We start from the raw sequence: 13,136 nt of genomic DNA on the forward strand, positions 1-13,136 counted from the left end.
TAATCTTGAAAACAAAACCATATTTCTTTTATTAGAGCCAACAAAAGGGTTTGGAAATAATAACATCTCCTAACCTCTGCACTCTGTCCTATGCAAACATTTCCGAATTTGCTCAGGTGCCACAGCACAGGATGTGATAGAAGAACCTGAGGATAATTTCCTTTTCTTACTCATGTTTTTAACCTTTCTCTGTATACTTCCAGCTTTTATTTTCTCCTGTTCTTAATCTTTCCTGTCTCATGATCTGCCTGTGTCTCGTTCCACCACTTAAAAATAGATCATTGTGGCACCTGTTATTAACAGTGATCTGTTTCTGATGACTAGTGGAAGTGAAGTTGGGCAGAGGGAAGGGTAGAGGGCTTTCCCTTTTTGTCACACGGTAGCTTGAAATGCACGGGGTTCATCTTCGTGGATGACCTTTCAGAAGATTTATTTTAGAACACCTTGGACATGGGAGAGGGCCAGACAGGGCTAGGAATTAATGTAAATGTTCATTTTTCCCCGGTAGCGACACATATCTGTTCTGACTGATGATGGGAAAAAATCACGGGCATGCTGTTGCCTGGTGCTTCAGTGCAGAATGCCAGCAGTGCTTTGGGGATTTTTGTCTCATTTAGAGAGTTGCCTTATATTGTCTGCTCAGTAATGACACGGTACTTTACTCCTTAGACTGGTATCTCCTTATGGATCAAGAAGGTAAAGAAAGGCAGCAGAATGCTATTAATTCATACATTAATTCGGCACTTGGTCTGTAGCCAGAGGCTTTTAACAAACGCACTTTTTTGCAGGACACTTCCATTCTGTTGCTGCTCTGTTTCTTCCGATAATCATTTACTGCAGCTCACTGCTAAGGAATAAAAAAAGGATGCGTCGGTTGCCTTCTCTATGTCCAAGTTGCTTTCAGAAAGAGTTAACTTAAATTGGTTTTCACAACAGGGATATGTTGCTTTTTTTGGCAAATTGAGCCTGTCAGTCTTGGCATTTATGTATAAACACGTTTGTTTCCATGGTATCAGAGCATTGTCAAAAAGGACGAGACACATGCCAATGCAATCAGGTGTAGCCCCCATAAGGGGGGGCGTGGGGAGGGTGGGAGGTGGAGGGATGCTCTTAGCAGTGCTTCTTATCTGGTGAGCCAGCAGCAGGTTGGGAAGCCTCGATGCTTGTGGGGAAGGCCTCCTTGCTAGAAGTCAGTCTTGTGGTTTTGCCCTCACTGAAGCAGCTGTTGCCTCACCAGGATTTAATTCTTCATATAGGTACTGGCACGCAGCGCTGGTAGCATCCGATGCGCTGCGGTTCCCTCCTCGGTACCCGCCACGCTTGTATCACTTGGGTTTGTTTTGCAGCACGGCTTTTCCCTTTGAACCTGCTTGCCTCGTACTTTCATTTGAGTTAACTTGTCGGGTTAGCACGAGAGGAGTGAGCTCTGGAGGAGCGCTCAGGCCAGAGCAGCATCGCCCTGTTCGCACTGTAGAAGGCTCTGCTAGTGAAAGTGGGAGGGGATTTAGCTTAAATGCTTTGTAAAAAATCTTCCTTTTCCTTTCTTTTTTTTTAATGTGACCATGATAGCCCTGACTTTTTTGTTAATTAGTGAACTAGATTTTTTTTTTTTTTAATGAGATGGCAGGCTGTCTCTGTCAGTCTGTTCTTTGGAAGTGGTTCCATGTTTCTGATTAAAATTTTTACCCTCTTATGCTGTAAAATAATGTAGGCTTTCTCTAGGTTTGCAAGTAAAAGTTTATTTCTTTTTTTTTTTTTTTTCCCCATTACTAGGGGACTCTTCATTTGCAATGTAAAATTCATATTAAGTGAGATGCTATCCGTGAGAGGTAGGGAATATTCAATGAAGGACAGTAACATTAGCTAATGATGCTCTGTCTTTTCCCTTAACAGGTATGGAAAAAAGTAGTAGCAATAAATACAGAATGTACTTTCCTTTTATAGGATTTTTTCATGTGTTTGACAATCATATAGTAGTCTCTTCTTTGTCTTAAGCCCTATCCTTTCAATCTGAGAGGGTTTTGATCATATGTCTTTGAAAACCTGTTTATAGGACCCCCGTGGTAAAGAGAGACTCTTACTTTTTAATTCTTTTTTCTCCACCTAATTTCCAGTTTAAAATAGCCATGTATATATGGTTATAGTTCAGTGATACGTTTAAGGAGTTTATTTTCCCTGGAAGTTACCTATTGGTGATTTTTTTCAAACTTCTCAAAGATGGTGCCTAGCACTTAACTGTGATTTTTTTGAGTCGTATTTGTGTTCGTGTTCCTTACTCCACCACTACTGAGGCAGAAGGAATAAAAAGCCTGTACCTAACTAGTTAGTTATGCTCCAGAGTCACCAGCAGATAAATAACTGATAGAGCCTGTGCTGTAAATCTCTTGGATAAGTAGCCTTCATACTGATTGTAATCTCAGATTATCGTGTATGTTTGCCCATTAGGTTATAAGCCCTTAAAACCGTATAGCTGAGAAGAGCAGTATATAGTGAAAAACAACACGGAGAGAGTGGCTGTTCCTGTTAGAAAGAAGGGATTATTCCTCTGGCTGTCCAAAAGGAGGGCGGACTGCGGTGGTTTTGTTGTACAGCCGAAAACATAATTGCTCAACAAGGAGCCCTCCTTTTGGGACAGGGCTGCGTGTCTGTAGTCAGGCGTTTATCGCAGGGCACAGGACGACCAGATCATAGGGCAGATTTTCGGTGTCTCCTGTTATTCAGGCTGCCCTAGTCCGGGTCTCTAACTCAGGGCTCCCAGGTCCTCACTTTTGCCATGCTGAGCTGTCTGGGAGGTAATCTGTTCGGTGGTGCCTGCAGAAAGGGAGCACCTCAACATGGTATTCCTGCTCCACTTTCCAAAGTTTTATTTATTCATCCTTTTTTTTTTCCTGGATTGGCCTTTTCTTCCTTTTCATCTCCTTCTTTAAGGAAACCAAAGCAGGAATGGGAAGGATTCTTGACATTATTGGTTTAAAGTGTGATGTCATTATATAGGGAGCAGAGTTTGACACTTTCATCACAAGTAATCTGCCTTTTAGCTTAAGTGCTGGGGAAGCAAATATTGTGACATTTTAGAAAGTCACTGGGATAATACTAAGTGTCTTTCAAATACAAAATGGTAATTTACATTTGAATGCCTTGGTGTCTATTCCCGTTAGGAACAATTTCTCTGTCCTACTTTAAAAGACCAAACGCCAGGAAAGAATCAAGAGGTTCTTTAGAGCAATTTAAATCATTTTTAACAGGCTGCTGTTTATAGTACTTACTGTGTTGCAAAAGGAGAATACATATGTTGGCCTGTTTGACAGGAAAAACTGTCTTCAAAGTGGGTAAGTGACCATCAGCCTGTATCTGACGTGTTTTTATGCCCCAAACGATACCCCCAAACGTGCCATGAATCAGACTTAATGTAATGCCAGGTCTGTTGTTGCACCCTGCTGTAGCGGTGCATGTTGCTGTACGTGATGGTAAGAGACAAGTTTGGTGGTGCATTAGCTTTCCAGCTACAGGAAAGAGTTCAGAGTCAGTTGTAAAAGAAGAAACCCCCTGCTTCTTTGTTTCATTGATAAAAGCTGGTTCTCCCCATGTACAACAATGTGGTAGCTTCAAACTTTTGAAACCTGAGTGGTACAGCACTTTGGTAAGGCAAGTCAAAAATAAAGCCTTCTGTATTTCTTCATATGTGCTGTTATGATTGAGCAGGGTAATTAGACAGCATATTGTTCACTAAACAAAACACTTCTATGTGACATACTTGAATTATAGTGGTTATTAACTGACAAATCTCTATTATTCGTCTTGCTGTATGCCTTAAAGATTGCTGGATCAGCAAGCTTAACAAATATCGATGGACAGTGCTGATTTAGGGGAAAAGCGGTGATATTTATTTGGTCCCCTTCCGTGACAGAAAATGCCTCCTGTGGTCTATTTTGCTGAAATTAAATGGTTAAAGTTTGGAGCTCGTGATTGGTTCAAATATCTATACTGCTACTTCAGAGTATTTATTCTGAGGTACGAAATGTGCAGCTAGAGGCTGCTTTAAAAAAGTAAACAAAACCTCTCTGTTTATTTCTTCGTAGTGTTGCACTGCTGGATAAGTAAAGGGGAACAGTTCTGGGGTTGCAGAAGATTAGGAATAGCCTCATTTTCTTCTGTATGTGAGTCTTCAGCCACATTCAGTATCTGTTGTGGCTGCATTGTGCAGGTTCACAGAGGACAACCCCAGCCGTAATCCAATTGTGTTAGGCAGGCAGGCAAAAGTGGGAGATATAACAAAAAAAATGAAGAGCAGCTAGGCTAAGGTGGCAGGTCTTGAAGCAGGAATGAGATCTCTTGAGTTAAATTTCTCAGAAGTGGGCTTACTGGTGTGTGCCAGCTCCTGCAGTTGTGCTCAGCATTAATTGCCGTTCTGCAAAGGAGGATGGAGGCTGCTGGGACGCAGCGCTGCGAAGGCACGGCCGCCTCGAATTGTGGAGGTTCTTTAATCTCGGTGAATAAAGGAGTGCCGTTTATCACACTAAAACCTTTTCATGACTCATTAATAAACTTTCTCTTATCTAATTGCGGTGCTTTAGTAGGATGCGGTGTAACCTCAGCGTGCTATTAAAGAAAAATTAGATTTTCTTGTCATGAAAAATGCAAAGTTACTCATTGTAAAGCTTGTAACTCCAGCAGCAAATGAGGCATGAAATATATTGCCAAAAATACAGCACCCAAAAACACCGGCAGTAAATATTTTATCTTGGTGCTAATTAAGAGCTTGAATTTAAAACTGAGCACTCTACATTTTCACAATAGTAAAATAAACCTCACGATACCAGTGTAGCCTTACTAATGCGGGCTGTTGTTCCAGAGAGATTCTGTCCTTGACTGCATATTGCTAAAGGTGGAGCATGCTCGTAGCTCTAGGAGCAAGCAGGAATTTCTCCTTGTCTTTATAGTGCCTCTTTCTTTGGTTGGAAGTTGATTTGGAACCTGAAGGCCAAATAACGGTGAACTTCTGGGTTCGGTAGCTGCAAGGAAGAGAGTTTAATGGAAGAATGGTTCTCCCTCCTTTTTTTTTTTCCTCCTCCACTCACTGTTTTGAGTTTGCTTTAGCAGGAGCTGTTTAATTAGCATTGGAGTTTCTATTACTATATTTCTGGGAAATGTGATGGTTTGGCTCCTGTTATCACTTCATTGACTTCAGGGTGTTGTTTTGGTTGCTCTATAGCTAGCGTACCCTTTATCGGGTGCGTGGTTCAGGCCAAGATTTGAAGGATAGTTGCTCATCTTACCCTGTGAAGCTTAAAACAGTAGGTGTGATATTTTTTCCTAAAAACAAAATTCATGCTCTCCTCTTGAGAGTATTTTTTTTACGAAGAAGGTGGTATTTTTGAATGTGGCCACGTCTCCATGGAGTTTTTAGGTGGTGTTTACTGGCAGGGCTGTGGACTGTTGGCTGCGTGTCCATCTGGCATCCGAGTGGCAGCTGTCCCGGCGGGGTTTGGGATGGGGTCTTTTCTGGGGTGTGCCTCTGCAGTTTGATGTTCCCTCTAGTGTTTGAGGGCTGGAAATGCTTTCCGCCAGAGTCTAATCTTCGTCAGGTCCCTGAAAAATGACCAAATGCGCTCTCCAGCAACTCCTTGAGAGCTGAGGACGGGATTTTATGACAGGAAAGTCGAAGGGAGGGATCGTAGAGGCTTGGCTTTAATTTCAGTGGCTGTAATAGCCGCAGTATCAGCTGACTTTGCCCATGTGTTCTGCTCTGGGTGACCTTTGGAGCATCGGACCTGAGCCTGAATGGCTTCTGTATCATCCCATCACATTTCCACTTACCTCTCTGGCCGACCGAACGTGGACCCTTTCTAAGCAGAATTTGATTTCGGTGCTGCTTAGATGACTATCTCTTAAGCTATTTATTGGTTTCATCAGCACAGTAAATTGTTTCACGTCGTCTAAAGAAGTACTTACAGAGATTTCTATGGCTGATTAATTGCAACAGTTTGCTAGATAAGAATAAAGACAAATGATTATTTAAACCTGCTTATGTATCATGACTCTTTCTTCCTTGATTGTGGTAGAGTGCCAGCTGATGAAGACAGAACGACCTAAACCAAACACATTTATCATTAGATGCCTCCAGTGGACCACAGTAATTGAAAGAACATTTCATGTGGAGACTCCAGAGGAGCGGTATGTTTCATTCATATTTAATACATAAACTACTCACAAAAGCAGATGCAAGTGTTCAGCATTAATAGCAAGCCCTTTGCTCAAGCTCTTACTTACCAGGTGATGTACGTCTAGACTGAAAAGTGACAAATAATTTTTGAGTGTCCCAGTTTTAGTGCATGTTCCAGTAAAAAAAGGTACCTTAAAGGGAGGTTGACTTCTCAGGGAGTGGATTTTGAACGGTATCTGTAAATGAAATGTTGTTGGTTTGGGTATCCAAAAAGCACAGGTGCGTGTCTGTACCAGCACACAGGTAGTTATTTCTGGAAAGTTAGGCTTCATTTCTCACTGGAAATTTTCTGCTATGTGAAATAAAGGGTTTCTGACCTGGGAGTTTCTGGAAGGACGAGCACAAGTGAAAGAGATTCAGGCAAAATTGAGTTGTATCAAAATGCTGACCTTTTATAGTCTTTTTAGACACCTTGTTTTTAAAGGAAAAAAGTCAGTAGTATCACTGCTGATTGCTAATGTTTTATGCAAATTAGATAATAAAGGTGATAGTTATCTGCTGCAGGTGCAGATTTCTGTTTCAGCTGTTAGGAAGCAAAGCTGAGAGCACGCATCCTGTGCTCTCATCATTGGAGAATTGATCTCTTACCTCCTGAGAGAAGAGTTTTCCAGCACAGCTACTCTACAACTACAGCGTATTTAAATATTTACTTGCTCTTCAGGAACTGAACTTAAATTATTCCAGTATCATTGCCCTAGGGGAAGGGGTATTTTAAAACCCTGGTCCTCCCTATGTATGATACTGGCACGTGTTTGTTTTTAAGATCAGCAAATTCTACTTAATATTCTTTGCTTTTTTCTATTATAGGCTGTATGTGCGCTGAGTTAGACGGTTCCTATTTATTGCTTTTGATTCTATTACAGTGTTCAGAAGCGGGTGAAATCAAATTAAAGCAACGAAAAATAAACTGGTCCTTGTTTCCTTTAGTAGCTTTGCAGTCAGTGACCCTAAAATGAGTGAATAACAGTTTCCACTTGGGGGAGGATTGTGTTTTCGTCTTGTTTTGTTCCCTCCTAGCCAATTAAGTCAGCTTTGTGACGCTTCAGGGCTTGGAGTGTTAGTCACCTCTGTTGTACACACTTGAGATGTAAAAGCTGAGGGTGAAATTCTGGTATCCCAGAAATCAGAGATCTGTGTACCTCAGGAGGGCCATGATCTCAACCAAGTCAGCAATAAATCTTGAAACAGATGTGGAGGTAGCCTTTGGCTTTCTGTAATGGTTTTGAATAATAAAACTGACTAGTAAATAAACGAATGTGCTTGTGATGTTGAATGAAAGAAGTTTCTGCTAGAAGCACAGGAGAACATTTGGAAACTATTCCTACCTTCAGCATTACCTTGCTGTCCCAAGACAGAACTGGATAGCGTATGAAGACCAGCCTTTTGAAGCAGATGGTACAGGTGAATGTTAGCTGAAGAAAGTGAATAGGCGATTTGTTTTTTTCTTAACCCCCAAATGGTAATTCAGCTGTCTTTTTCCTCTTTTGGAGATAATATGGAGCTAATCTTCCTTAGATATCTTCCGTATCTGTAATATAGAAATGAATACTGCTTCAGTTGGGCATAATCCAAAATAAAAACTGCACAGGACATAAAAGACCTTATGTGTAATTGGTGGAGCTTTTATTAGAATACTGTGTCAGGTATTTTTTCCCATGGACTTTGCTTCCTTGGTGGAATGTTTCTCTATTTTGCACCCAACACAAACTGCAATTCAGATGTTCAGATATGATTTTATTTTCTTAAGCTGATGCTTCACTGTATAATTTCAAAGTACCAGTGAAAAGTTTGATGCTGATTAGGATGGCGTGGCTTCTTCAGTATGTTGCAGATTGTGCGTGGAGTTGTTCAGCTTTGGCTGCTTGTGTTCCTGCTGTAGTCGCAGAGTATTTTACAGACTGTAAAATGCAGTAAATCCACATTTGTTCAGCCCCTGTATGCCTTAAAACTCTTCCCCAAAACCTGTAAGACATGGAGTTGCATGTTTTATGTTCAATAAATTAGCAGTGAAATAAGATGAAGGCCAAGAACTTTCACTTCAGTAGTTTCCAAAGGTGTGAAATTTCCCCAAATTCAGTGGAGTGGAAGGGGTCTGCATAGAATTCAAAGGGGTTGGTATTAGAGCACCCGTTGCTGAAACAACCGTGGAAACTTTCTTATAACCAAAACCTATGCCTTAGATAAAATGTTGCTGCTCTTGCTGATGTTCTGGTAAGCTTTACACAAGAACTGCTGCAGCTCTGGCAGCATCTCTGCAAGAGATGAATTACCTAAGTATCCCAGGCTTTAAAAACTTGTCCTAGGGCATTTCTTGCCATTAAAATTTGGGATACGAGTGTGAAGAGGTGGCGTAGTGCCCCCAGCAGTTAGATATATGTGTTTCCAGTGCACCATAGGAATGGAAAAACTGTGTTTAATTGCTTTGTGCTGCATGGGAGCCGTTTGCTTTTTGGTCTTGGCGAGTCTGCATTTGTTATGTAAATCTCTGTATCACTAGGTCACATCTTGACCTGATGACTGACTGGGTATTAGAAATTGCTGCAGAGCCTTATGTTGTGTATGGACTGTGGGGACCTCAGTTGTCTGGTTTCTAGTGTGATTAATAAAGATGTAGGCTAAAAGTGCTCTTAGAATGTATTTTTGTAGTGCTTGAAAACACACAAAATGCAGTGTTTGTGGCATGGGATCATTTTAGAGCATTGGTTGCTCTGTTTTCCTCAGAGGCACTTGCTATGGCAGACAGTAATATGAAGATACAAGTAACAAATGTCATTGCTTATATTTTGCCAGGGAAGAATGGACGAAAGCCATCCAAACTGTAGCAGACAGCCTCAAGAAACAGGAGGAAGAGATGATGGATTTTAGATCCGGCTCTCCCAGTGATAATTCAGGTGCTGAAGAAATGGAGGTTTCTATGACAAAACCAAAACACAAAGTGGTAAGTGAACGTGGCAGGAAAAACGCTAAATTTCAGATCTCGAATGTAGACAAGAAGCAGCCATCCAGGCCTTTCTGTTCCCCTAACAATTACACAGTTGTTGTAGTTGTGGCTTCTGGATGAAAAGGTTGTCTGAGGTGAGCAGGTATGGGTCAAAGCCTGGTTGGATCCACAGGAGTTCTCAACTCAGATACACTGCAGGATTTCCAAGGCCAGCTCAGGTCTGGGAGCAGTTTGCTTAATTTCCTGCAGTACAGACAATGAAATCATATTTCCTGCTGGACCTTGAGTCTGTGTAACCTCTATTTCTGTCTGCTGTGTCGTCATAGGCTAGTGCAAAGATGCACGAGTGAATTTGCAGGGCTTGAGGTGGGGCCAGGGGATTTCATTGCTCTGGATTAAGGACCTAGGCCTAATCCCAGACAGCCGCTGGGGTGTCTGTCCATAGTGTTCCTGCAGCTTGGGTTTTTGCATTGCGCACAGCATTGACTGAATGGCCTTGTGTAAGAGGAATGTGTGCCAGTATAGATCTCTGCCCTTTTAGGTATCTCCTTTCAGTCTCTTCAACTTCCCTTCCTTTAGTTCTGTCGTCTCATTGCCTCCTATTTGGCTTTCCAATCTCACTATTTTATCTCACTATTAACATTTCCATTTCCTTTCATAATTTTGCTTCAGTTTTGGAAAAACTGTTGAAATTTTTAAAGAAAATAAGTCATTATGTGATTGCTAAGTATGTCTGCCAGCCTTGTGTCATACTGTTGGCTTTAGACTGATGTGGGTGGCTACTTACGTGTCACTGTAAGTTGTAGCTGCCATTAGCCTTCTGTGTCCGTGACCGAGCAGATACTACTCTTGCAGAGTGGTTCCTAATAGAAATGCAAGAACCACCACCTCCTTGGTCAGATTTCTGAGGCACATTCTTTTGAGACAGTGACTGTCTCTCCCTGGGCATTTTAGTGAGGATAATCAAAGTGATTATTGGGGTCCTGACATCAACTGTATTGAACAATTAACAGCAAGTCTCCTCAGCCAGCTGTAGGGAAGAATATGGAGTAAATTTGCTATTGAGAGCATCTTGGAAGTTTCCCCAACAGAGGCTGCAGTAGCCTTTGGCTGTTCAAGTCCTGTTACTGCTGTGTTGGCAATGGTCGTTGGTACTGTAAGAGAGAGACTGTCCATGGCCTGCAGCACATTCCAATTTCCCCAGCATTTTCCCTAACAGCAAAACAAGTAAGAGAGAGTAGCTAATCCATGAAGCAGTTGTTTTCTCTGTGGGTTTTGGTGCCATTCATTGAACCACAAGAAAGTTGATCCCCTAGAGAGGTGGGGAACATCAGAAAAAGGATGGATTCAGTCCCTAGATTCAGAGCAACATACAACTTTTAGTGAACCTCTGCACTGGCAAAGTTGTCAAAATGTCTCTGATGATAATACATTGAGTGGTATTAGCACAATTGAGCGTTGAGTGAGTCTTGTGAATGAGTGTTCTGTTAGTGAATGGTTTATGGTTTTCCCTAAATAGTTTGATTGATTATCTTTGGGAAGCGTACTGGTACTCATTTTTATGGCAGAATCATTTCTGCTCTTGAATTCTACTAAGTAAAAGGGTTAAAAAAAAAAAATATAAAAATGCATAGTATTCTCCCATGAATGAGAAATTCTAGTCTGATACACTTGTTGGTAGTTAATGTAATTCAGTTCTTGTTTATCTGTATCATTAACAGACCATGAATGAATTTGAATACCTTAAGCTACTGGGAAAAGGCACTTTTGGAAAGGTCATTTTAGTTAAAGAAAAAGCAACCGGACGGTATTATGCCATGAAAATTCTGAAGAAGGAAGTTATTGTAGCAAAGGTGAGTGGATGGGAAACTTGGAAATATGTACAGCCTTCTGGAAAGGAATAGCAAGGATGCTCTGAGCACTTCTAAATAATTGCTTGAAATGCATCCCCTAATCTGGGGAATCACTTGGGTGATTTCCTTCTGATTGTGTTTCAGGATGAAGTAGCACACACGCTGACAGAAAACCGTGTTTTGCAGAACTCGCGGCATCCGTTCCTAACAGTACGTATTTTTCCCTCTGTTGAGTGGAACTTGACATCGTGACAACCAAGACTTTCCTTATTTTTTGTTATTTACATAATGCATCTGAGATCTGTGTTTTTGGAGTGGATGTGTATTTTTCTGTGCTTCCATTTTTGGGAAGCACAAATTAAAATGCTTTTCTGAGTCTTCTCATTCTTGCAGAGCAGGTCTTAAGCACCTCTTGAAATCAGAGATTTCTTGTAGTGTCTCGGTGTGGTTTGATTTTATGGCTCACCCATGTAACGGTTTGCCATCTCTCGAGAGAAGTATTTGCTTTCCCTGGCCTCCAAATGCTTGGCGTCCTCTTTGAGGCAGAGATCAGGGTGACCCTGACCTTGTGACAAATGAGTTCAGCGGGGGGGGGGGGGGGAGGGAACAAATCTTTTTTAAAAATTTCTTTTACTGTTCCCAGAAGCAGCTTAAAGTGTAGTGATGGGAGCATACTGGGAGGTAGAACAGAGGAGAGCAAGACCATGCCTCATTCAGTGCTTTCCTTTTAGATTGGCTAACTGTAAAATGAAAGCATAGCCTCAGTTTAGACCTCCAGCACCAGCAGGCTCTCCGGGTTGACTTCAGATACCCAAGTTCTACCTCAAGATTTTGCTTGTAGCGTTCATTACAAGTTGGTTCTGAATCGTTTCCAACAGCTTCAGCCCCCTAAGAGACCTGTATAGTGTCCTGGTGGTCTCCTTTTTCCAGGTACACAAGGGTTTAACTGGAATTTAGACCTTTTAAGTGTGGCCTCTGGAAGTAAAGATTGGCTGAATTGGGTATAATCGGTAAATGTTTGTTGACAGGCCTAAAACCTGATCGTCCCTTTCTTTGCAAAACCACATCAGCTTTAAAAATGCTTTCCGTAATAATGAAGATAATGATTTAATGTGTGGTATTTTCTTAATGCTTTCGTAAACTCAAATATCCAAACCAAGGGCTGTCTTAAGTCAGCTGTCAGACTGGGATATGACCAAGAAACTTAAGACCATGGCAAACAAGCTGGTGTTACTCTTGCTGCAGGAATACACATGACAGGGCTGTACAAAGGCACCTTGTGACACTCCATCACACCCTCTGTCTGGTCTGGTTTTGTGAATTGCTCACAAATGGATATTGACAGCATTGCTCAATCCCCTGGCAGGCTGTCAACAGCAAGCAGTTGCAGCGAGTGGGGCAGAGACCAGGGGGCTGGTGCTTGTAAGGTCACTTGTTTCAGACAAGCAGGCTTGCAGCCAGTGTGGCAGAACCTTGTGCTTTTGGGGTTTTTTTGGTTGTGGCCTCCTGCCTGCGAGATCAGACTGTGGGAGCTTGTGGCCTGGGGAGGATAGTTCAGTGCCACTGTCAGTATGTTTTGTGCCATTGTAATGGGTCAGGACTTTGTTTCAGAGCATTGTACGCATTGCTAATAGCTTCTGCAAGGGATTGTTTTAACATATTAAATACATGTCTCAAAATAAGTTGGCAGTAGATCAGCTGCAACAAGAAAATGCAAGTATTATATGACAGCCAAGAACAAAAAGTCCACTAAAATACACATTTTATATCTGTCTGTGTTTTGAAAAAAATATTCAAAATGTTTTTTTTATAACTATCATTGTGATCTTTCTTCTGAGTTTTTGTTTAAATCTGTTTCAGGCTTTAAAGTATTCCTTTCAGACACATGATCGCTTGTGTTTTGTGATGGAGTATGCCAATGGAGGGGAGGTAAGGGAAATGCAGTAATGTTTAATGCTTTAGGATTTTCCTGTCCTGCTTCTAATTCTGCTTGGCATTACTTAGGGTCCATGTCTCCATTTCTAGTGCATCCAAGCTGTCCCAGTTAAACAGAGCTGTTTGCGGTTTTAACTAATACTAAGAATGAAGACTCTAATTTGTTCACTCCATTTTTTAGAGA

The 13,136-nt window shown here is 41.5% G+C and overlaps 1 protein-coding gene across 9 annotated transcripts in view; it reads left to right on the forward strand.

The window, feature by feature from the left end:
* AKT1 (AKT serine/threonine kinase 1) overlaps positions 1-13,136 on the forward strand; it is a 72,358-nt gene that overhangs the window by 37,993 nt on the left and 21,229 nt on the right. For all 9 annotated transcript variants that reach the window (XM_040557441.1, XM_040557444.1, XM_040557442.1 and 6 more), the window contains 5 exons: positions 6,063-6,174; positions 9,014-9,161; positions 10,886-11,017; positions 11,162-11,227; positions 12,878-12,946. In XM_040557441.1, coding sequence (XP_040413375.1) covers positions 6,063-6,174; positions 9,014-9,161; positions 10,886-11,017; positions 11,162-11,227; positions 12,878-12,946 — 527 coding nt within the window. The remainder of the gene's footprint in view (positions 1-6,062; positions 6,175-9,013; positions 9,162-10,885; positions 11,018-11,161; positions 11,228-12,877; positions 12,947-13,136) is intronic.

The sequence above is a fragment of the Cygnus olor genome, chromosome 5, assembly GCF_009769625.2.
Source record: "Cygnus olor isolate bCygOlo1 chromosome 5, bCygOlo1.pri.v2, whole genome shotgun sequence".
NCBI lineage: Eukaryota > Metazoa > Chordata > Aves > Anseriformes > Anatidae > Cygnus > Cygnus olor.